Here is a 25,938-nt window from a genome sequence, read left to right as displayed (position 1 = left end):
ACATTTTTTTTCCATTTGTTTTGCTTCGGCAATTCCAAACCAAGTAGGTCTAGTAGCACTGTCACCCTCACACCCAATGTATGGATAAATATAGAGGGAAATAATCACTGGGAGGAAAATTAAGGTCTGGGTCATACATCAACTCTGCTTAGCTGGCATCCAAACACATAATTCACATCTCTGAAAAGTCTCCAGTATTGCTTATCTATTACACATCAATTGCAGAAAAGGCTGTAATTTTATTAGAAACATAATTTAGGAATCTTGTAAATTAGGATTTAAACCCCACTTACTGAATGTTCGATGCATAGTAATTAACCCACGTGTGAAATTAAATCCAATCCTAAGCAATCTTTATATACATGTTGTTTTAAATTCTGTCTGGAGACTTTCCAAGAAAATCATATGCTGAAAAATCAAAAGGCAATTTAACCAACCTGACTCCAGACCGCTACTGTCCTATCTTAAGGAAAATCACCTTGGCATTTATCACCTGCCTAATATAAAACATCCAAATGTATATATCCATAGCCCATTAAAAATGAAACCCAGTTCTCTAATATTAGGTTGTTCATATTTTAAAATGTACCACTCATTAATGTACATAGCCACTGAGCATTTGTATGGTTTTACATTTGTCTGTAGCTGCTTAGAACCTACAGTGATTGCAGTCACCATTACCTGTTTGATTCAAGTAGTACCTGGTGAATTACTTGCAGAAAAACCTGCCTTTCTTCCCTGCCCCTACCCGCAACCTACTTATCTCCAAGAGGTTATCTTACCAAGAGAGGGTGGATGACCCTGGGAAGTCCATCAAAGGCAAGAGGTATCAACTCGCAATCTTATGAACAAAGATAAGGAATGTTTCTGCACAGGAAAAAAGAAAAGCTTTTGTCTTGTTGGCTCTGATGAGATATTGCAGTGTCAACCAGGCCATAAAAGACTGTAAGGAAACGTAGACGGTACCTCACCACTCCCTGATACCAAATTTATACTTCAAGACCTCTGTCACTCAAAAGTAAACTTTCTTGTTAGAGTGCAGGAAAATACACATATCTCCTATGAATGTGCATTGAATTTACTATAGAATTTAAATCCACTAAACAAGCTTCCTCAATACCTTTGCCCAAGTTAGGAGTGTGTCATGTAGGGACTCAGCTCCCGCTCCCCATACAAGAACGCAGGATATGGTGAGGCCAAAAAGGAACAACAACAGAGCCATAGATAAGGGAGGCATACCACTATATTCTTGATGGCGGCTGGTTGAGACACAAGAAGTAAACATCCGCCTATACCTCAACAAGGGGTCTTCCTGCACCACAGTCTCGCTGGCCACGGGCGAGACACAGGAAGTAAACATCCGCTAGTTCCACTACATGGTGGTACGTTCCCAAGCAAACAGTCAAGTGGTCCATCAATCAGGGATGGAAGGCAATTCCCCATAGTTCGCAGTCATTCGCCAGGGCTGTGCGTAGGCCTCACAATGTGTGCCCTCTCCGCAGGGCAAGGGCTCCAAGTCCTCCCCAACCTGGGGGTGAGGGACCACCTTGACCTCACCCGCATCTTCCACTGAGGACTCATCAAGTGTTTCCTCCTGGGACTACAATTCCCGCATCTGGGCTGCCTCAGCAAGCACTTTCCAGCCCCCACGGCCGCAAAACCCTTCTCTTTCTCCGGCCTACGCTGGTTGGAGAACCATCCATGTCTTCCCACCCCTCCATGTGGTTCCAGCTCTCCAGCAGAGACTCCCCCTGGGCCCCCCAAGACCGAGTGTCCACATACACAAACTGCTGCACCGCCCCTCAGAGAGCCCTGGTCGGCACCACACCCTGCTCCCGAAACAGCTTTCATACGTATAAACTGCTCCATTACCCCTTTGAAAATTCTGGCCGGCACTATACCCTACTCACTGCACCATGTGTCATGCAGGGTCTCTGGTCCCACTTCCCACACAAGAACGCAGGACACGGTGAGGCCAAAAAGGAACACCCACAGAGCCATGGATAGGGGGTTCATACCAGTATATTCTCGCTGGTGGCTGGGTTGGAGATCCAGGAAGCATGAGCCACACAATCTGCAATCTGCCATTTGCTTCTCTGCCAACCAACCAACCCCCCAGAGGAGTCACGGCAGTTATATTAGTGGCTAATGGCCAACCGGTAACAGTCGATAGCCAACTAGTCACAGCTGATGGCCATCTACTACCAGAGCCAGCACCTTTCCATGTGAGGCTGAGAGCCTGGAAACTGTTCTCTGGGACTCTGTCCCCACAGAGTGTCGTGCAGGGTGTCATGCAGGGTCTCTGCTCCCTCTCCCTGCACAAGAACACAGGTGTCGTGCGGGGCGGCCTGCGGGGTCTGTACTCCCGCTCCCCACATAAGAAAGCAGGATGTGGCTAGACCCAAAAGGAACACCCACGGAGCCATAGGTAGGGAAGTCATACCACTGTGGTCTCACTGGAGGCTGGGTTCACACGATATGCGACCTGCTGTCCGCTTTTCTGCCAACCGACCGACAACTCTCCTCCATTCTCCTCGACTCTGCTCCTCCTCCCTCCGTAGCCACAGCAGTTATATTAGTGGCCAATGGCTCAATGGTTACAGCTGACGGCCAACTAGCCACAGGTGACGACCATCTACCACCCGAGCCAGCACCCCTCCATATGAGGCCGAGAGCCTGGAAACTGCTCTCTGGGGCTCTGTCCCCACAGAGTGAACCAAGAACAAAAGCAGAGATTTCTACCTGAGAAAAACAGCTTTATAGCTTTGCCCCCTTCTCTTCCCTCCCTTTGGATGGAAAGGCTGAAGAGGAGGGTTAGAAGATGGGACAGTTGTGCTTAGCTCACTCCATGTCTCGAACGAAGGTGTTCTGTTTGAGGCAAAAAAGTTCTGAGCACTCAGAGTTTGTGCAAGGACATTTCTTGGGATCTCCATGGTCAGGTTGCCCATGGAGTGGCTCCAAATTGGGGGCTTCTGTCCCTAATGTGGACTAGCGCACTTGGCTCTCAGTTCCTCCTCCTCCCCTCTTTTCTGGGGCCTCACCACCTTCTCTGTCCTCTGTGCCCTGTGTCTTAGTGAAGTTTTCTTTGGGCACTACCTTCAGCTTTAAAAATCTTTAGTCCCTTGTCTGCCTCATCTTAAGAGATTTATAAACTTATATTCTCATTTCATATTCCTAAACTATTACAAATAACATCATATTGTATCATCTTGTACACTCTATAATGCATATTCATAACCATTCTGGAACTGGGAAGGGATCATTATAAAGTATCACAGACAGTCTGAAGAGTAGGCAAGATTTGGGTGGGTAAGAGCTTGTTCATGGTTTCCAACTCTTAGAAATTAGTTAAGGTTAAGAAATTACATCTTATATATAACTCTATAGGTGACATTAAATTCTCCTTTTCCTCTTTTAATAAAATTGGAATTATTTTCATCCCCATTCTGATAAAAAGTCTTTCAGTATATAAACGCTTTTAAAATGATAATCCTTAAACACCATTGTTAAATAGGCCCAACTATTGGGTTGGTGCAAAAGTAATTGAGGTTTTTGCAATTATTTCTAACCTTTTAAACCACAATTAGGGGTGGCCAAATGGCTCAATTGGTTAGAGCGTGAGCTCTGAATAACAGGGTTGCCGGTTCAATTCCCACATTGGCCAGTGAGCTGCGCCCTCCACAACTAGATTGAAGGACAACGACTTGGAGCTGATGGGCCGTGGAGAAACACACTGTTCCACAATATTCCCCAATAAAATTAAAAAAAAACAAAAAAAAAACAAAGAACATAAAACCGCAATTACTTTTGCACCAACCTAATAATTTACCCTTTCTTCGTTCGTTGGTCTTTTCCTGTCTCACTTTACACAGGAAAATGTCTATTTTAATGGATAAGGACTATCCTATTATATGCGGACATGTAGCAATACTTCCTCAGGAGGAGAATGCTGGCTAATGTTTACTTCGAGCTTACTGTACCTAAGGTATTACTCTAAGAGCTATAAATGGAATTAATTTGTTCATTCCTCATGGATTACTATTATTAACCCCATTTTACAGTTGAGGAAATTGAGGCATGGAATGGTTAAGTAATCTATGCCAATTGCAAAGTTTGGCAGTGACTAGTAAAAAAAGAGAAACAAACATGGTGTGAATCTTCATTTCCATAATAATTTCCTCAACAACTAATCAACTTCTTCTACAAAGGTTCATTTTCTCCACACATATAGTCTCTCAAAGTTAGATAATAAAGCAATAAATTAGATTTTAAAAAAATGAGAGCTGAATTCTTCTCACTGGATCCAGATCCAGGAAGTCCACAGTTTCCCATATAATTTCTAATTCATTTCTTAGTTTGCAATACCTTTCCCAGCCCTTAGAAATATAAACTGATTGCATCCAAAAATAAATATTACTAGATATTGTTCAAGTATCTTAATCTTTATAATTAAAATAGTCTCTAGTTACCAGAGGTAATTTTGTTTATAGATACTGCTAATATATGATTCTTTCTTGCAGTCTCTCTGCCACAGGAAAAAAAAAGTGTTAAAACGCAAAGGGAATTAAGTAGGAAAAAATTAAACTCAAACATCTTTTTAGATGAACTCTATTGACTATCAAGACTTTCCAAACCCATGTTAGTCTCTTAGCAAACAAAGTTTGCAAAGTGGAAAATAAATTTCTTTGAACTTCTCTACAGGAATATGATGAAAACATTAGTCATCTGTGGTCATAAACAAGTAGAACTGGAAAGTGAGTTCTGTTTCTAAGTATTAAAAAAAAAAAACCCTAAAAATCACCCATAATCCCACCATTCAATTAGAATTAAAGATTAACAAAGCCATAGATTACTAGCATGCACGCCTTCATGTCCAAAGGTGATTTAGCTATTCTTAGCTGGTAGTTCTTATGGATGGTGTTTAAAAATACATGCAATGAGAGGTACAAGTTTATGACTTCTCTAAAGCTCTGCTCTCCATCTCTGTTAATGGCCTTCCTGGTGTTACAGATTTGTTTAATGATCAATAGAGCTTTCTCTTCCTACCACTAAGCCTTTCAGAAAGTTGCATAAATAAGTCAATGTTTAACTGGATTCTTTGGGTCTGAAATGGAAAAGTGAGAGTTGATGGGAAGTCTCCATGGAAACCAGCCTTGCAGGAAGTGGCCAGAGGGGTTAGTGTGGTGAAAGAGACTTACAAAGATGTCATGAAGGAAACAACTGCTTTGTAAATCTGGGTAAACGTCTGTAATACCTTGATTAAAACAAGCTACATTACAGGCCCAAAACCACTTCCCTCATGGTTTTCTTTTAAATGTCTTTAAAGTCAAATGGGGCTGAGCCACTCTAAAACTCATCCTAGAGTGACCAAAGTAGCACCTTTGCAAATCAAAGAGGAAGAGACTCCCTCAGCCCATCCTGTGGACGTCGCATTCAACCAGAACCTGGAAGAAACGAGTTCATATTCATTTGCAAGACTGCGGGACCGGAATAAAGCTTTGGAAGGGCAGCTACCACCTCTAAGAGAGACCTGGTATGGAAGATATTCTGCAGGTAAACATAAAACCCAGTCTGAGATCTGTGTATTTGTGCCAAGGAGAGCTACTGACAGAGTTGTCTGACTGTCCATCCCCATAATCTCAGAAAGTTCTAAATTATTGAAATATAAGGGAACATTTTTGATGAAAGAAAATCAATTGTAAGAATCCTGGGTACATTAGAATGGGTCTGTAAACTGCATAAAGGGCTTTTCACCATTCCATGTGAGAAGGAAAAATCATTTTGTTTCAGCTTAGTTTATAATGCTTTCAATGTTTATACTTAGCTTTGCCAGACAATTAAAATTATTTAGATAAAGGTGTGATCAATTATGAAAATCATATGTTTCAGTTAGATTCTAAATTTAAATCATTCTTTCCAGTATAATTCTATGCATCAAGTTTTGTTGTTTTGAAAGGAGCATTTTAGGAGTTCATTCTAATGTGAATTTGGAAACCACCCCAAACGGGATTGATTTATTGCAGTACAGATGAGTGGATGAGTCACCCTTTCCCCAACTCCATATTTTTCTTGGTCATCTGATGAACTAAGAGAATTTTTCCCAATTATAATAGGAAACTTTGAGCCTGAAGTGGCTATAAATTATCCTGGGGTATTTTACAAGACATGTAAATTCTTTTATGTCAACCACAATAATAATTAAACAGACATTCTAACTTGAGAAATGTACATTGACAATGTATACAAATGTATATATGGATGTAATTTTCTCTTTTCTTCACACTCTGGATCAATAACACAAATAAGTTTTCATTATTGGTCAGCTTGGCCAGAAAGCCTTACAGTCTCTTTCGGTACCTAGTAAATCTTACCTAGAATGATCTTCACTGCTATTTTCTATAACTGACAACCTTTGACTGGCTCTCTGTGACCTATGTTCTTATGTTCTTCAACTTCCTAAGGGCATGAGTGGAAATTTTCCTTTTAATTTCATCGAAGAATTTCTTTTTTATCTAAACCCTCTATCCAGAATTCTAAGATTTTGGTAACTGAATGGTAAAAGCTGATTCTTATGCATTAGAGTCCCAACTAGGAAATGTTCTTATTTTATAAATGGCAAAATCACAGTAAAAATAAATAACAAGGGGATGGTGAGCATTCTGACCACTATCTTCAAGGGGCCCATATTCTAACTCCAGCTCCACCAAATGCCAAATAGTATAACTTTGGGCAATTTACTTCCTCAGTTTTTTTTTTTTCAACTATAAATCAGGGGTGACAATAACTGCCTGACACCACCTATGCCATTTTGGGAGAATCAAATTAAATAATGGGTTGATATCTCCCAAATCATAGTCTACAAATAAGAAGTAATCAGGCTGCTTAAGAAAACTTTGCTGAAAATATTTAGATTTTTAAATCCAATCTGTATTTTGTTGTCGTAGCTGTTCTTTCTGCTTTGTTCAACATGCAGGCATCTCTTGAAAAGTAAGGACATAGTGAAGTTCTTAAGGTAGTCATTCCAATGTCTCAAGGATAGAAACACATCATTACCCAGGAATTTTTCCATTTAAAATGCAAAGTAAGACTGTAGAATAGTCTACACAACAATCTGGAAGTCAGAATGCTTCCATCTTGTTGAGAGGAAAGAATGGGGTCTTCATTCATGCAGTCGAAGTCCATGGTAGTAGTCCCAGGGCCCAGGATAACCAAGCCAAAAAATCAAATTCATAATGGATCTCTTGAGCCTCTCTGTTTCTAACGAGGCTTAGCCCTGGGTTGTTTTATCAGGAAAGAATACTGACATGTGGCAATTTGTGGGAATGTCTGCCCTAGTTTAGGGGACTCTTCAAGTAGGGACATACAATACTCAGCTCTGCACAGTCCTGTTACACACTCATGCTCCATTTCTTTATCACATCTCTCTAATACCTATCCGTCTATCTATTTCATCTGAAAAGAGAATTTATTTTAATTTCTTAAAGCTGTATTTTTTTTCTGATTTCCTCTATGATTTGGGGGAGATTTCCATGACATTAAAATAAATCAGTAAGTTTCTTTTTTCAGGCCAAATTCTATGCTTGAATAACATTGGTCGTCAATACATGAATTGTGCAGATCTTCCTCTAAATATCACTCTGGGGAGAAAATGAGGGAAGCAGAAATTAAATCCTGAGTCTAGGCTAATATTTTATCATTTGCATTCATGTAGGGTCCTTGCTTTATATGTTTCATCTCATCTCTATATTCAACTCACAGATATATATATATATATATATATATATACACACACACACACACACACACACACATATAGATAGATATGCATATATATGTGTGTGAGTGTATATATATATATATATATATATATATATATATATATATACAAAATTGTGTTAACAAAGTCTAATAACTTATGATTAGCCTAATTTAACAGTGAATTTGTTTTTAATGGTTTGGTCTTGTTTCTCCCCTAATCCTTCAAGTGCCCAGGACCATGTATTTTGACATCCCACTGGAACAGGGAGAAACAAGTATTATTAAAAGTCATCCACCCCGAAGATTTCAAGTAAGAATTTAAAAGGCTTCATAAGGAATTTCTTTCTTTTTTTTTTTTTTTTAGAGATTTTATTAGGGAAGGGGAACGGGACTTTATTTTTTATTGGGGAACGGTGTGTACTTCCAGGCCTTTTTTCCAAGTCAAGTGTTGTCCTTTCAATCTTAGTTGTGGAGGGCGCAGCTCAGCTCCAGGTCCAGTTGCCGTTTTCTAGTTGCAGTGGGCGCTGCCCACCATCCCTTGCAGGAGTCCAGGAATCTAACTGGCAACGTTGTGGTTGAGAGGATGCGCTCCAACCAACTGAGCCATTCAGGAGCTCAGCGGTAGCTCAGCTCAAGGTGCCGTGTTCAATCTTAGTTGCAGGGGGCGCTGCCCATCATCCCTTGTGGGACTCGAGGAGTTGAACTGGCAACCTTGTGTCCCATGTGGGAATCAAACTGGCAGCCTTCGGAGTTAGGAGCATGGAGCTCTAACCACCTGAGCCACCGGGCTGGCCCCCCATAAGGAATTTCTTGAATTTAATGGTAACATCCCTTTTCAACTATAATCATAAAAGAGAGACATTGACCATGACCAAGCAAATGAGAATGACATTATTGTTAAAGAGAATGTTGTCAATGCAAAGACCACATTTCTCTAGGATTTCCTTTTGTAATGATTTCAGTTTTCAGGCCACCACCAAAAGAAGGAAGTATAGCACGAAAGACATAGCCATGATGGCACTCAAAGACCTGAATCTTGCATTGATTAGTTGGACGACTATGGGAAATTTCATTGTAATAAACAATAACAATGACAACAGCTACTACTATTTAATTACCACCTACAATGAGTCAGATACACTCTAGACAACTTGATCGCTGTCATTCATTTAATCCTCATTACCCTCTATGAGAAAGGAAGTATTATCTTTGCTTTATGCACGTGGTTCGGAGTTAAGTAACTTGCCCAAGGTCAGCAGAGGCTAGATATCAACCAGGTCTCCAAAGCCTGTGCTCTTAATAGTCAGCCTAGATGATCTCTCCAGCCCTCTGTCCCTAACCTTTTGTTGTTCTAAGTGTTAACTGGTTGTTGAAGAGCAGAACATTAGATTCCAAGGCAGCAAAGGAAGAGCTTCAAATGCACTCACCTTAATATATATTTAACGAGTTTTCTCTAGAGAACTATAAATTCTAAGAACTCTCATCCTAGAAGGGGAAAGAGCTCTGAGTGGGTCCTTGAAAATGAGCATCAGCTAAAAGGAGGGCTAGGGGCTCTCTTGTGGTCAGGATCTGTCACTGACATATGAAAAAGGGAATTGGAACCAAATTCTACCTGCTACACAATTCACCCAGATGCCTGGAGCAGTCCCAGGGGTATTTGAACTCATTTGTTAGGTATAATTTCTGTTTCAGTTGTTGTTTCATTTACCTGTTTTCTCCAGAAGCTCACAATCATTACTTGATGTGATTATATCCTTTGGTCACAAAAAGAGCCAAAATATTAGAAACCTCAAAAGGCTGTTTACTGAATGAAAAATAAAGTGATGTTAAATTTTTGAACATGTATCTAGCTAAACTGAACAATTTTAAAATTTCTGTTTTATTCCTAAATCAAATGCATCCCTTTAAAGGAGTGTGTTTAATATATGCTCCTGTGGAGACTCTAAGCTGAATATCTCAAATAGAAGATATTACTATAACCAGTGAAAAATATGTGTGTAGCAGTCTAGAGTTCACAGAGTACTTTTTATATCTATCAACGCTAAATAATTGAAAGTTAGGCTTTGACTGTCTTGAGTCAATCAAGCTCAAAAAGGGAATTTGGCATTTTAAAGTAAAAAACTGCACCCCTACATCCTAACCAGCCACCTTAAAAAAAAAAAGAACCAAGACAAATGAATTAGTTGAATGCAAAGACTATGTCTTATTCAGTCTTATATCTTCAGTCACCAACACTTAATATGTACCTCACAAAAGGTTGTGAATTAATGAATGAAGGAATGAACAGATGAATGAATGAGAATGAGACCCATTATGCCTGGTGGGAAAAAATATATATACATCAAAGTGCACTCCCCATTTCATACCTGTGGCATCACTGGATTGGAAGTCCAACTGACTAGCCAAAACAATCCATGTGCTGAATTATAAGGATATAGGAGTGTTTTATTGAACCCAAGAGCTGGGAGGCACCTAGATATCAGGGAAGAGCTATGCCTTGGGACTTGAAAGGCACAAGAACTCTCTCTCTGTCTCCCCTAAACTCTTCATGTGTTTGCTTTACTCTCTCCCTGCAAATAGACTTTCTCAGTTCCTCAAGACCACTGGTGAAATATGGCCACCCTGAATTTGCACCTTACAATTCCAATCAAACAGACAGAGTGGCCTGGCCCTCTTGGCTCCAATTCCAAATTCCTGGGAGAAAAGATCTTATTGGCTCAGCTTTGCTTATGATTCCAGTTCTGGTCCAGTGAGCTATGACCAGAGGACATGCTCTGCAGTAGAAATGTGGGCACTAAAGCCCTCCACCAGAGATTCTGAAGCCAGCTCTCAGAGAAGAGGGAAACTACCGGGAACTTGGCAGACACTCTCCAAGATATCAACTATAATTATCTTTACAAATGAGGCTCAGCACATTTTCCACTGCAAATGGGTTTTTGAGAGAATAATAAATGTTAGGTTCCCATGACATGCTAATTAATAGCCTAATCTCTGCCAGAGAAAATTCTGAAAGTATTTTTAATTATTAAACCAAATCTAATTGCACCTTAAGTAATTTGAGTTCCATATTTGGCACTCTCCACTTCCTGAACATCTACTCAAATAAAGAGCAGGTTATGAACTAAGATTCTCCAATGTGGAGCTGCTGAGATCTGAGAGCCTCTGCCAGGAAACTCTGAATCTAATGTGCCTGTCCCACGTTGCAGAGTTGATCATTACTGTCTCTTCTGGCCTGATTCATCGTCTCATCCACCCATCTCAGGTGCACCCTAAGGTGGAAATGTTCCCACCATCTGCCAGCCCACCCCCACTACATAGTGTTTCCTCAGATGACTCCCTCACCTCCCAAGATTTGCTCAAATTTCACCTTCCCGATAAGGCTTATACTGACAACCCATCAACAACTACAACCCTCACCCTGGCACTCCTGATTTCCCTGAGATTTCACTATCTTTTCTTTTCCGCAGAACACTTATTTTCATCTAACACACCAAGCAATTTACTTATCTGTTACGTACAGTGTATATTTTTTCACTCCCTCCCGCCCCCTCCCTCACCCCAATGCTAGAATATAATCTTCACAGAGGTAGGGATTTTTGTCTGTTGTCTTCATGAATGTGTCTAAAACAGTACCTGGCACATAAGGCAGAACTGGTTAGTCCTTACCGGTATAGACAACAGGGTAGAGAAATGTGGCAACTGGATCTGGAGAAACGAATAGAAGGCATCTGACACAATGCCATTTATTAAATTATTGATATTTCCTTTATTCCTACTGTACTAAGAGGTTTTTTCCGGGGCTGAGTGTTACATTTTATTGATTTTCCCCCATCTATTAAATAATCTACTAAAATAATCTCATGATTTTCTTTTTAACCAGTTGATACAATGTATTATCACACTAATAGATTTTGTAATGTTGAACCATTCTTGCATTCCTGACCTAAGTCCTACTTGGTCGTGAGATACATATATAACGACAACACTGAATTTTCTTATGCTTAGGCTTTCTGTATCTATTTTCCTACATGAAATTGTTCTATAACTTCACTGTGCTTCTTTTTCCAGTTTTGCTCTCAAAATTGTGCTAGTTTTATAAAATGAATTGATTACCTTTTTCCTCTTTTCTACTCTCTAAAACATTTGATATAACATAGTTGTTATCTGTTCCTTAAAAGTTTGGTAAAACAGGCCTGTGAAACCATCTTTGGCCACCTGACGTTTTGGGAGAGTAAGATATTTCCCTACTAACTTAATTTGTTTTATGGTTCTGAGTTGATTCTTCGTGATTCAATCTTGTTAATTTATATTTTTCCAAACAATTATCCATTTATCTGTGCTTTCAAATTCAGCTTTCTGATAATGCCTCAAACAAATCTTCCAGCTTACATTTTGATGCATCTCTTTTATACTCAGGAAAGGAGAACAACACAGCCCCTGAGCTGACACGGTGAGCCTGCCTCTAGTTTCCCATCTTACGTGGAGCATTTTTAGGTCCATTTAACCTACAGAAATAACTCAGAACCATCAAGAGACCTAAATGCCTTATGGATAAGCTTTCCCCAAGTTTTCTGTTCTGTTTTCTGGCCCATGGAGATACACATCTTGTATTAAAACCTGACTATGTCTTTTTGGTTTTATGTTTTATTTTTCATTGTTATATTTTTAGAACAAAGGATGTTAATGAAACGTGAGCTCATTGCAATGCCTTGACCAGAAATTCCTCCTTGGCCTTATGATTTCTTGCTTCAAGGCTATCTTGGACATCTTTACCTTTCTCCCAGGACCCTTAGAGGATACATTCTAGAGTCATGGTGCCAAACAAATTTTACACTTTCTTCAAGTTGCTCCTGACCACCTTTCTCCTCCTGCTAGTAAACAGAAGCAAAGACCATCTCAGGCTAGTGTTTGTCACGAAGCTCAATGACTTATGCTTGATTTAACCTTCTTTCCTAAATCTCCTCACACTTCAGCTGGTTATCCTGAGCATTTGTTTTATTTGAGAGGCCAAATAATCCAGAAATCGTTAGACAAATAATCATTTTCTTTTATATTATGATACTAAAAAAAGGGTGTCATTTTACCAATTCTCTCCTAATTCCTTCCATTGGATTCTCTCTGACAATGATGAAGTGAGGCATCTTGCTTCCCAGGCAAGGAAAAGGAACATTAATTAGAATCCAGAATATCAAGGCAATTTCATCTGACTGGTTTGCTTAGAGAAGCCAATTTTCCAACAATTTTTTCTGCAGTGCTTCTCAGACCAACTGCAAATGATTTAACAGAGGGATCCTATGTGCAATGTTAGTTGCTGCCATCTAGTGTCCTTCGTGGAGAAATAGTGGGAAACTTTAGGTTCTTTTCAAAGGCCAGGAAGAAAGCAATTGACCAGAGAGAGTACATCAAGACACCTACTACTACTCAACCCTTATCAGGCCTGCAGATTCAGATAAAAAGAGGCTGAAAATAGAAGAATAGCTATATTCATATTTTCAAAGAAAAACCTGGCCCTAAGAACTTATGGATGGATGATTTTAAATAGTTGAAAATATTTAAACAGCTGGCCTCTTCAGACTAAATTTTTCAATGCTCCACAAACAAATCCTCTGCAGTCCATTTTGATGTAGTTCCTTTATTCAGTTGAGGCAGGATAGACGCCAGTGGACCCCACCGTAGGAAATCATCAGAATACCCTGGAGAGCTTTGAAATATATATATCCACATATGCAGAGGGTGCCGAAATATATATATACACATCATAAGAAAAGAAAAAACTGTATTAAAATTCTAATACTCAATATATACCGATAACAAAAGATGAATACAAGTCACGTTTGACTTCTGCAGTTACAAGAGGTGCTCAAAGTGGTTACCATAAGCGTCCAGACACTTCTGATTACAGTGAACTACTGCTTGAGCAATGTTGACCACAGTGTCCACTTGTATACATTTTTTTGGCACCCCCCGGTATAAATAAATAAATATATATATATATATATATATATATATATATATATATATATATATAAAACAATTGATAAACTGGACTTTATGAAAATTAAGAACTTTTGTTCTGTGAAAGTCCATGTCAAAAGAATGAGAAGATGAGAGAGGATATACAGATGGCAAGTAAGCATATGAAAAGATATTCAACATGTCACTAGGGAATTGCAAATTAAAACAACAATGAAATACTACTATACACCTATTAGAATGGCCAAAATCAAGAACACTGACAACACCAAATGCTGGTGAGGATATAGGACAACAGAAACTCTCATTCATTGTTGGTGGGGATGCAAAATGGTGCAGCCACTTTGGAAGACAGTTTGGTGGTTTCTTACAAAACTAAACATACTCTTAGCATATAATCTAGCAATCATGCACCTTGGTTATTTACTCAAATAAATTGAAATTTTATATCCACACAAAAATCTACACACGGATGTTTATAGCAGCTTTATTCATAATTGCCAAAACTTGGAAGCAACCAATATGCTCTTCGGTAGGTGAATGAATAAATAAACTGCAATACATCCAGACAATGGAATGTTATTCAGCATTAACAGGAAATGTGCTATCAAGCCATGAAAAGACATGGAGGAAATTTAAATGCATATCACTAAGTGAAAGAAACCAATCTGAAAAGACTGTATACTATATGATTCCAACTCTATGACATTCTGGAAAATGTAAAACTCTGGAGACAGTAATAAAAATATTAGTGGTTGCCAGGGGTTAGTGGGGACAGAGGGATGAATAGGCAGAGCACAGAGTACTTGGGGGGTAATGAAATTATTCTATATGACACTACAATGGTGGATACATGTCACTATACATAGAGTGTCCAGCACCAAGAGTGAACCCTAATGTAAACTATAGAGTTTGAGTGACAATGATGTGTCAATGCAGGTTCATTAACTGTAATAAATGTACCATTCTGGTGCAAGATACTGAGAGAGGGCAGGTTGTGTGTGTATGGGGACAGAGGGAATATGAGAACTCTCTCTATACTTCCTGTTCAATTTTGTTGTGAACCTAAATCTACTCTAAAAAGTAGTTCATTAATTAAATATACACATACATACAAATATGTATCATATATATGTGTGTGTATATATATATCCCCCCCAGACCTGTTGACTCTCAATCCCCAATGAATAGCCCAGGATTATTTTTTTTAATCAGGAGATTCTGATGATACACTACGTTTAGGAACAAGAAGTGGAGAAAGCATGGTATTTGGAATTGTACAGACCTGAGTTTGAATTCTGAAGTTGCCACTTTCTAGTTGTGCAACTTTGGACATGTTATTAACCTCTCTGAAATAAGGAGTCACCATAATTATCCACAGGGTTCACATGAAAATTGAATGAGATGATATACTGTGACTTGGGCATGATGGACAGTAGTGGCTACAAAGGCATATCGGCCTCATCACCAGAAAGAACCAAATCCTGAACCAAGCCAAGGGGTGGCACAAACACTTCCTTGGTCTCTCTTCAGCCCCAAATCTCTCTTCGGCCATTGCATATTCTCCTTCCCATCAGTGCCTGGATATCCCTTCACCCTTGGTCTCCCTTCCCCTTCCTTTTCTAATCCATTCCCCTCAGGGTTCTGAGCTGATCAGCTGCTGCTTCAGGTACCAACAGGTCCCATTTGTCCTACATCTTTATGTTCTGCATAGAAGAGAGCCAAACCTCTCTCTTACTAGTACCAATCACCTCTCACTACCTCCTTACTACGTCATTATGTTAAAAAACAAAAACAAAACAAAAAAACCCACTTCCTTACCTTAGGCTGCTCTAGCAGAAAGGACTACTGGCTGCTCTCCCTAGCACAGCTCAGGCCCAGGCCCAGGGACCAGGAAATTGTTCCATAGGGATGTAGCAGGAGGCACGAGTCACACTCCCCACCATGAGGGCTGGGTACTCAGCCTCCATTTTTCGTGGTTTCTCCCTCTCTTTTTACCTTGGTCACCTGGAAAACCAAGCTGGCTTCCAGACCTACCCATTGATAACACAACAAGTCAAGCTACACTGAAAAATAATTTCAAATTATATTACGATTTGCCTTTGGTGTTGGACTAAGGTGAGAGTAGTGCTCCCAACGTTTGCTGCAGTGTGGCGTCCTGGTTTTCCTCCTGCTCCTCGAGCCATCACTTCCCAGTCTCCTTGGCCATTTCATCTCCACCCATCAGCCTCTCGGTTTCGGACTCTTCAAGCCTTCAGGCCTTGCTTCTGCTCTTCTCACTCTTGACCTCACCCATATTATGGTTTCAGTTTTTCTCTACCCAAGAATGATCCCCAAACATGCATCTCCAGCAAAGACCTGTCCTCTGAGCTCCACGCCTGTCTATCTAATTGTCTACTCAACATCTACACTGCTACGCCTCTAAGGCATCTCAGATTCAGCCTACTCTAAACTGCATCTGTATCTTCCTGCTATATTCCTGGTCCTCCTCTAGAATCACCCATCTCAGTTACTGATGACACTCTCTGTCCCTTGAATTTGAATGTCATTTGGACACTTCACTCTCCCTCATCAACCATCACGGATCCTATTCGGTCAGTTTTACGTATTTGTAGAGCCCATCCGTGTCCTTCCACGAGCCCCCAGCCCATCACCTTTGTCCTCCTAACTGCGTCCCCACACCCATGACTGCTCTTCTTTAGTCTAGCTTCCACACTGCAGCTAAAGAGATCATTTTTAAAAAGCAAATGTAATCATGTCACTACGTTGCTTAACACGTGTCAGTGGCTGCCTGTTGCTCTTAAGAAGACCATCTTATACTGCCCATCAGGCCCAGCATGCATCAGCCCTGCCTACCTCTCCAGCCTCATGTGAGCGACTCTCCCTCTCACTCTGAATGGCAGCCAACTGACTTCTTGCAGTTCCTTCAACAGATCATGTTCTCTCCTACCTCAGGGCTATCAGTCATGTTGCTTCCTCTGTCGGAACACCCCTCTTAAAACCCCCAACCTTCCAACTTTTTCTGAAAAATTACTTCCTTGGGAAACTTTCTTGGACTGCCTCCTCCCCCGTCTCCCCCTTGCATTAGTTTTCTAGGGCTACAATAACAAAGTATAACAAGTCGTGTGGCTTAAAACAATAGACACGTATGGTCTCACAGTTCTGGAAGCTAGAAGTCTGAAATCAAGGTGTTAGCAGGGCTGGTTCCTTCTGAGGGCTACGAGGAAGAGTCTGTGCCATGCCTCTCTCGTAGTTTCCGGTGATTTGCTGGCAATCTTCAGCATTCCTTGGCTCGTAGAAGCAACACCCTAGTCTCTGGTTTCATCCTCATGAGGTAATCTCCCTGTGTGCATGTCTGGGTCCAAATTTCCCTTTTATGAGGACACCATACATATTGAATGAAGGGTCCACCCTACTCCAGTATGACCTCCTCTTACCTAATTATATTTGCAAAGATGCTATTCGCCAATAAGAGCACATTCTGAGGTGCTGGGGGTTAGAACTTCAACACATCAGTTTGGGAGAAGGAACACAATTCAACCCATAACACCTCCCATTTCCAAGATGGCGTCCTCCAGTTATGTATTCTCATAGTCCTGCCCTGCATACTTTTTCCTCAAAGCACGGATTAGTTTGTGATTATTCATCAAATAATCAAACAAGCAAAAGTCTATCTGTTCCCCCCATAGATTGTGAGCTCCATGAGAGAACATGTTTGTTAACCATTGTACCTCCATTGCTGGAATGTAGCAGCTATTCAATAAGTACTCGCTGGGTAAAGAAATAAACTCTGTGATTCTCTAGGTCTTTGGCTGCATGTCCACGTGAACAGACCAGCGTTTAGGTCCCAAGCCTACTCAGTCCCTTCCCTGCGCTCCAGCTTCCGGAGCATTAAGTCATCCAAGGCAAGGAGGGCTGCACGCAGACCTCCTGGTTCATCCGTTGCTGCCCAGGCTTAGTGACCCCTTGAAACTCCAGCATCACCTCCCCATAAAGCCAATACAATGCTAGAAAAAGTCATGTCTAAAATTTGTTAGCATACTGGACTTTCATTTTAAATGTGCCTTATAAGCACCCGTGATTATTACTGAGGAGGCTGAGGGAACTTCTCTGGAGATCTTAAAAAGAGGTCACTTCCCTAAGGACCAGAAGAACTCAGCTGGGTGGTGAAGGAATGAATAAAATTAAGTAACTTCCTGGTGCCTGTTTCGTCTCTAATACTCTAAGATCCTTATTGTTTGATTACTTCAGCTCTGGTCCCTCAGTGCAGATAGAAAAGGACTCTTCCTTAGTCTTTTAACTCGCTGACCAATATTTAGATCAGTAAGTCACTGGCAACAATGCAATGGAACAATAAAGAAACCAGATAGGTCGGAAAGCCTTTGGCACAGATACGACTGTAATCCTGTTGAAATTGCCTTCTCTGTGTGCTCTCAGGAATAACTGCTGCTTTTACAAAGTGTTAAGATAGTTTAATGCCTAGCTTTTATGTTTCACCATCTCATGGCATGAGGAACGCTGAAAATGCTCTAAATGTTGGACTTGTAGAAGCTTGAACCCATCAACCTGCCACAAGTAATTACTTCTGAAAGGATCCTGAGCCAGCAAGAAGCCAGGACAACTCACAAAGCAAAGGTGACCTGTGGCGATAACCGGTGGGGGTGGGTAACTGGGGGGATGGGCTGTCCTTTTCATGTGCTCCCTGCACAGAAGCCTTCAAAAACAAATCAAACTATTAAAGTCATTCCGAGTGAGAACTCTCCAAAGCTATCCATTTTCTCCTGGGCCTGCCTCTAACTGGCGACAGCTCTTGCCTCTCAGATGAACCCGGGGTCCTTCTTTGCTTCCTGGTGAAACAGGGAGAAATAGATGAGCGAGAGAGGAGTTTTACTTGGACATTGGTCATTCTGGAAGTGTTCAAAGTCGTGAAAAATCCAGCATAACTCTTCCCTTTCCTTTTTCCTCTTGGACTAAAACTTCCTTTGTTCTCGGTTTTCAGGGTAAATCACATCTACGAGTTGTTCCTGACTTGTTTACCACAAGCTCAGCAAAAAGTAATCCCGGAAAGGGTCTTCTGTAAAGCAGTTTCCTTTTATAGATTTGTCACACTCGGCTGAGGAAACATCCCTCATGTAGAAATGTGAAGTGTGAGATGAGTAGATTTTTAACACTTTCCACTCCCCATCCATGTAAAGAGCCAGCCAGGCTCATTGGGTAGAAGATGCCCAGGTACTTTTGGATTCTCCAGGTCACGTTTGTGATGCTGACGGCGCCTGCAGAGATGGGCCCTGCCTGAGGCTCTCATCTGCAAGCACCGTCACTGTCCACGGGGAAACATAAGAGACAGCTCTGAACACATTTGGCTGCCATATCCTTTCCCTTTCCTGGCCACAGCAAGTGATGAATGCGGGGGTATTCACCCCTGGTTGCCCTCAAAAACTATCTGCACTGTCCCACTGAGATTTATAATGCACCACGAGGAGATCACCAAAGTCACAAATAATCAACTTCAAATCCTTCCTAAACTGCAACATGCCAGTGCTTATATTGGTGTGGGGGGTATACTATAGAAATAGGTTCCATTTAACCACTCAGTGGCTCCCCTCTGTCACAGCCAGACAATGAGTCAGTGGTAGAAGAGGCAGAGAGAGAGGCAGGTCTCATCAAACCAGAACACACTTCTGGGAACACAGTGTGAGGCATCTGTTGACAGGGGAGGTGATCTCTTGTCAAAATGAGATGTGGGAAGGTATTTCTGTTCACAGTTTGCAAAACTCTACAGGAGTCTTAAAAATCACATTATACGTATTGCAAATTGCCGCTTCATTCACTGATAGCTACACGAAGGACTCATGGGGAAGTGCAATGATCCTCCTTCGACATCACAAGAGACCTGTATGGATTACGATTTGGTGATTAAGCTCTCACTCTGTTGCAAAAACGGATTTCAAGTTGTAGGTTGCAGAGTCAGTAACTAATTACTCCATGCTAACGAGTGTGTCATCTTCCATAGCAGGAACTGGAAAGGAAGATGCAAACTCCAATGTATTCTTCTGGGAAAAGACAGTATTTACATAAGATGCAAATGCTGGAAATGAACCGTAAAAGACAAGAGGTAAATATGAGAAGAGAGAAGGAAAGTGTCACATTTACCAAATTCACTCCAGGTAATTACTGCCCTGGCACCTGAATACAGTTAAGCATTCATCTCCAGTCTTTACTTAGCATTTTAAATGTAGTCGTTGGAGCTAAAGATTCAACTACTAGAGTTGGGAAGAGCCAGCAAGAACCCTTCTGCTACCGCCCTGCTGAGTCTTGTCTCTATTTTCAGTCCTCACAAGGATGTATCCATGTCTCAAGTCTCTTTTTTTTAACCGTTGCTTCTATGACATTCTGGCTCCAGCAAGAAAATGAGGTTAGATCATTTTTTGTGGTTTAGCAAAAGGGAGGGGGGTGATTGGTCTTTATTTTGATACCTAGGCATCCTTCTGTAACTTATGTAGAATTATCTTACAAGAAAGATCTCTCGTAACAAACCCCTTTATAGTAATGTCTCCTTTAATTCTTTTATTCCATATTTCTCACTCGAGTGGCTAAGCCTAGAGTTACTGTCTTCTGCAATTCCAAATCTATCAGCCAGGCTACAGAAGAATGTTTTCACAAAGGTCCCCAGCTTTCTGAGACTGTGGGCACGCTCTTCCTTTCTCTAACAAGGCTGTGCATAAAGAAAGTTTCTGTGTCTTCTAACAGGAAAAAGAGAACCTTGTTCGGATTAGAGGACCACTGGTGTATCTAGATAAGCACACAACTTGTAACATGGCTGGTCCATTGACCAATTCTGGTGAAAGTAACTGTGGGGGAAGAACATTAACTGTTTATAGCTGATCATTTTCAGGCCCAAGTGGAGTTGAAGAAAAATCATCAGGAGGCAAGAATTAACAAGCAGAAACTGAGGGACCACAAAGCCAAGAAAATTCTTGAAACCATCCCAAGAAATGATGAGGAGGAGGACTTTCTAACCTTTTTGCCTGATGAAACCTTGGACCAAAGTTCACGTGAGTCATGTAATTTTTTTTTAGTAAAATAAAGTATTTCAAGTGTTTCTAAAACTTCATCAAATAAACTTCTAGGGGAGCGGGGGTGAGGAAAGACAGCAAAGGGCCTTGGGTTCCTGCTGATATTTTACTTCCGGGAACACAGGGGGCATGTTGTCAGGTAATGGAAAATGGCTGGGAAGGAAAGACAGAAGTTGAAGCACTGTAATAAGATGTCTCCTTCTTTTTAGAGGCTTACTGTACTTGACATGCATTATTGCAATCCTTGCTCCATCCCTAGAAGGAAAAAAAGCAAAAGAGCCTCATCTTGTTGTGAAAGAGAAGGAAGCACGTGGAGATAATATTAAATGGCAAATTTGTATCAGCCACTGTGGTGCCATATGCAGACACTCTCGGCCCCACCCACCCTGTCCCCTGCTGCTCTCTCCAGCACATTCAGAATGTCTAAAACTCAATCCGGCATTCCTGCCCACTCCAAGCTTGCTCCCACGTCATCCACTGTCTCAGTGGGTGAGGCCTCCATGCTCTGTCACTCAGGCAGGAGACATGACGTGTTTGCAACCCTTCTGCTCCCTCTCCTTGCAGCTGGTCAGTCACCAAGTCCAACCGATGTCACCTAGCCCTGAAATCTCCCGTCTCCCTCCCATGCCCCACGACATACCGGGGCTATTGCTGCAGACTCCCGACTGTACTCATCCTTCAGTCTCACCCTCCTTCTGTCAACCCTCCACCTCAGTGGTCCTCAGTGTGGTCCCCAGACCACGAGCGCCAGCGTCACCTGGGAACTTGTTAGCACTCCATTCAGAGCAACTGAATCTGCAACTGTAAGAGTGGAGCCCAGCAGCCTGGGTTTAACAACCCCCCCGATCTGCTGATTCTGAGGCCCCTGAAGTTTCAGAACCACTGATCTCTCGGTATTCAAACTATTGTGCACAGACCACTGGGACTTTATTAGAAATGCAGAATGTCGGGCCACACGCCGGACCTACTGAAGGAGGCCTTGCTTTTCATCCAGATCCCAAGGTGATTCTCATGCACAATAAAGTACTAGAAGTGTTGCACTAATAGCAGAGTAATCATATGAAAGGTAAATCTAACCATTTCACTCTTTTAGTAAAAAAAAAAAAAAAAAAGGAAAAGCCTTCAGTGAGTCTCCATTGGCCTGAGGATAAAGCCTAAACTCCTTTTCCTGGTCCTCTAAGCCTTCAGGACCCAGCTGCTGCCTTCCCTCCCGGCTCCATCTCCTGCCACTCTCGTGCCCAGCCCCCACACTCCAGCCATCATATGGGTTGCTCCACAGCCTCGAATTGCTCTGTGATTTCCAACAGACACCTGTGTCCATATCCTCTGTGCTATGTTGTCCCATCAATTAGAGTCCCAATAAGTTTTCTCTGTCTGTATTCCCCCAGGAAAAACCCACCATTGCAAATGTACAATATGGTCCACACTCACAGGTTGCTGTGCTGTGGGCCAAATGCCCACCTCAGCAAGACTGACCACAGAGAGATCTACGGAAATGCTGGCCAAGCTTCTGGAAGGTCTTGAGATTCTAAAAGGCAAAACTGCCAGTGGGAAGAGACACTGCTGCTGCTCAGAGGCACAAGATGCTTAACCAATATGTGAATTAAAGAAAAGGCTGAATAATTGAAAATCTACTGGGGGCACCTATTTAACCTATATGCCTGAGTCCCAGAATGAAATATGCTGTGCAGTCACATAGAGAAACAACTTTTACAATTGAAAAATATTGGCAAGAAAAGTGCTTTAAGTACAGTGAGACACAGAGTCGCTGCTTGAGGTCAGGCCAAGAAAAACCAACATTGGTGAAGTCTCTGGAAGATGCCCCAGATTTGGAGAGGCCTGGGAGAGACTGTGGCACATGGTGAAAGGGGTTTCCTTTGCTCTCCGTGTGCTTTTTAGAGCTGCTTCATTTTGTTCCAGTGAAGGTTTATTGAGTGCTTACTATAAGCCAGGCACTGTGGTCTGCCCTTAACATGCATTATTGCATTTAATCCTCACACAACCGATAAGGTAGAGGTTACCACTAGCCCCTACGTGACAGAGCTAGGATTCAAGGCCAGGTGTTCTGACGACCCTCAAATGAGCCCTCCCACCCACCCCTTGTACAGCTTCATCAGGACTCCAGGGACTTGTTGCTCTGTCCAGGACAGCCTTGGGAAAGTCTGCAAATATAGAGGTTGTGATTCCTTAATCTTATCTATCTCTCAAGAAAAGGCTGCCCTCTGCAAAGCCTAGAGACTTGACCACTGCAGTAAGCATATGCTGAAGCAATGATTTCTTTTTACTTATTGCCAAATAGCATCTTTAATTTATTTCTCTGTCTTCTAAAAGAAGTTCACTTTTCTTTCTCCTAGAAGTAGAGTGTAACCACGACCATAGACTTACATGAGCATTCTGCTAGTCAGGTTCTGGGAATTAAGGTTTCCCTGTACCCATCTCCTCTTAGTCAATGCTAGATTTGCCCATTCTTGTTCCTTCTTTTGGAAGATGAGATGAGAGTTTCGGGTCTCTTGTGAGATAAAAATCAGTCTTCGTTTTCTGCTGCCTCTTCAAAATGAAATCATCCACATTTCACATACATTTTACATATATTTATGTAAAATAAATATATATAAGATATATAAATATATATTATTTTACATTATATACATATATATATATATATATATATATATATATAGAGAGAGAGAGAGAGAGAGAGAGAGAGAGAGAGAGAGAGATTAGGTTAGTGCGAAAGTAATTGCAGTTTTTGCAATTTTTTAACCTTTTAAACTGCAATTACTTTTGCACCAACCAGATAGATAGATAACTTACACAAAGTGAACATCACTCTTTTGGACTTACAATTCCGTGAGTTTTAACATGTTTATGTGGTTCCTGCCCTTTCCAGAAGCCATGATTTGAATATAGAAGGTAGAAAAAGCCACGGACTTGACTTCATTTGAACCCAAACAGTACATTTACTAAATGTAAGATCCATGGGAGCAGGGATCTTTTTTTGGTTCCTAGAACCAGTGCCTCGTACACAGTAGACTCTTGATAAATGTAAGCTATATATTGTCTGTGTAGGGTTACTTTATATAGAGAGAAATTATAGCTAAATTCTAGTTATTTAATCTTTGCGAACCTCAGTTTCCACATCTGTAAAATGGGGATAAAGCATTGTCGACCATGTAGGGATTATGTAAAAATAACCTAAATATGTATAAAGCACATATAAAATGTAAAATGCCATATAAAGGCATGGGAATATGGACAAAACTGAAGAAACATGGAACTGATGTATTATAATGAAAATAACTATGTGCATCAGAAGAAGTGTCACCTTAAATACATTATTTGAATGTCACCTTCACAATTCTGGTTTTATCTGGCCACCTGTACTAAGTATTTTTCTTTAAGGTATCTCCTAAAAACAAGAGCAATTTTCCTACATAACCTCTATACAATTATTGTACTTAGAAATTTTAACATGTTTATGATACATACTATTTTCTAATACATAATCCATATTCAAACATCCACAGTTGTCCCAATAATGCCCTTTATAGCTACTTTTTATTTGCCTCTTTGTGTTTTATTTTTCAGATCCGGGATCCAATCTAGGACCATGTACTGCATTTTATTTTTTGTCTCTTAGCCCCTTTAACTCAAGAACAATCCCTCATCCTTTTCTCCTTTCTTCTCTTCTTTTCTCCTTCCTGCCCTTGTTCTTAGGAGGTTTGTGGTGACGTATTTTGGGGGGAAGTGACTCTGCAACTAATTCTTAAATGGTTCAGCTGAAAAGTCTGTGTGTGTATTTATATTTACATTTATATTATATATATCAATATATTTATAGTGACAAAATATTGATGGGTTGGGGTATACAGGTGTGTATTGTACTATTCTTGTGACTTTCAGAAGATTTAATTTTTTTTAATGACAAAAAAATATTTTTAGTGCTTGCCCTGTTGGAATCCTTTATATGTATATATATTTTATATTTAAAAAAACAGGGGTGGCCGGATGGCTCAGTTGGTTAGAGCGCAAGTTCATAACAACAGGGTTGCCAGTTCGATTCCCACATGGGCCAGTGAGCTGCGCCCTCCACAACTAGATTAAAGACAACGAGCTGCCACTGAGCTTCTGGAGGGGCGGCCAGATGGCTTAGTTGGTTAGAGCACGAGTTTTCAACAATAAGGTTGCCGGTTCAATGGGATGGTGGGCTGTGCCCCGCCCCCACAACTAAACTGAAAATGCAACTGGACTTGGAGCTGAGCTGCGCCCTCCACAACTAGATTGAAGGACAAGACTTGACTTGGAGCTGATGGGTCCTAGAAAAAACACACTGTTCCCCAATATTCCCCAATTAAAAAAAAAAAAAGTCAAGCAGATTATTCTAGATTCACAAAAACCTAGGCAATTAAATAAGTACATAATTGTCAGGGGAAAAAATAAATTAAATGAATTTTTAATTTTTTGCAGGAAATTCACAGAATGCAGAATTTTTAGAACATCATCCAATGAATGACTATTGTCCCCGGAAAATTGGCAAAATGGAAATATGGCTCCGTGAACAAGAGACCCGGGGACAGCTTCTTTGGGACAGTTCCAGCTCTGACTCAGATGAGTTAGGGAAGGTTGAGAAGAAACCACGGGCACTGGTGAGGACCAGGACTGAGAGAATTCCACTTTTTGATGAGTTTTTTGATTGACAATAAGAATGCTATTCATAACCCCGACACTAAGTGCTTCGAAAGCTTGCTTCCCTGTAAAAATTCTTCAAGTTTGTATACAAATTATTCTGAGGACACCCATTCACTTTCTTTTCATTTGTAATCTTACGATTAACAGGAGTGACATATTTTGTTAATTATGCTACATAACTAACTGCCTCAAAACATAGGGGCTTAAATAATAGCCATTTATTGTCCCACTTTTCTGTGCATTGCTGGCTCTGTTCGGTGGTTCTTCTGCTGATCTCTTTTGAAGTCTTTAGTGTAGTTGAAGTCAGAAGGCAGCTAGGGCTGGAGTCATCTGGAGGCTTGACCAGGACCCTGAGATAGCTGGACCTTCTCCAGGTAGTCTCAGAGCCTCTTCACATGGTTTCTCCAAGGTAGTGAATTTTTTACACTATCAGCCCAGGGCT

The 25,938-nt window shown here is 40.9% G+C and overlaps 1 protein-coding gene across 7 annotated transcripts; it reads left to right on the top strand.

Annotated features, from left to right (window-relative positions):
• Nucleotides 1-5,136: 5,136 nt before the first annotated feature.
• On the top strand, nt 5,137-25,726 carry CCDC198 (coiled-coil domain containing 198). Of its 7 annotated transcripts, XM_074327432.2 has the most exons (8): nt 5,157-5,237; nt 5,327-5,553; nt 7,986-8,068; nt 18,280-18,366; nt 19,745-19,846; nt 20,063-20,146; nt 20,627-20,786; nt 25,275-25,726. In XM_074327432.2, exons 2-8 carry the CDS (start codon nt 5,331-5,333, stop codon nt 25,502-25,504), a joined length of 969 nt encoding a protein of 322 aa, XP_074183533.2. In that variant the 5' UTR covers nt 5,157-5,237; nt 5,327-5,330; the 3' UTR covers nt 25,505-25,726. The 7 variants fall into 7 exon arrangements, with proteins under 7 accessions (XP_074183537.2, XP_074183534.2, XP_074183535.2 ...); XM_074327436.2 differs by lacking the exon at nt 25,275-25,726 and adding an exon at nt 21,017-23,367 and having other exon boundaries at nt 5,137-5,553; XM_074327433.2 differs by having other exon boundaries at nt 5,138-5,553; nt 19,748-19,846.
• Nucleotides 25,727-25,938: the final 212 nt, after the last annotated feature.

This window comes from Rhinolophus sinicus, chromosome 3 (assembly GCF_057876585.1).
Source record: "Rhinolophus sinicus isolate RSI-liver-muscle chromosome 3, RSI-T2T, whole genome shotgun sequence".
Taxonomy (NCBI): Eukaryota; Metazoa; Chordata; class Mammalia; order Chiroptera; family Rhinolophidae; genus Rhinolophus; species Rhinolophus sinicus.
This window is presented reverse-complemented; position numbering and strand designations above follow the sequence as displayed.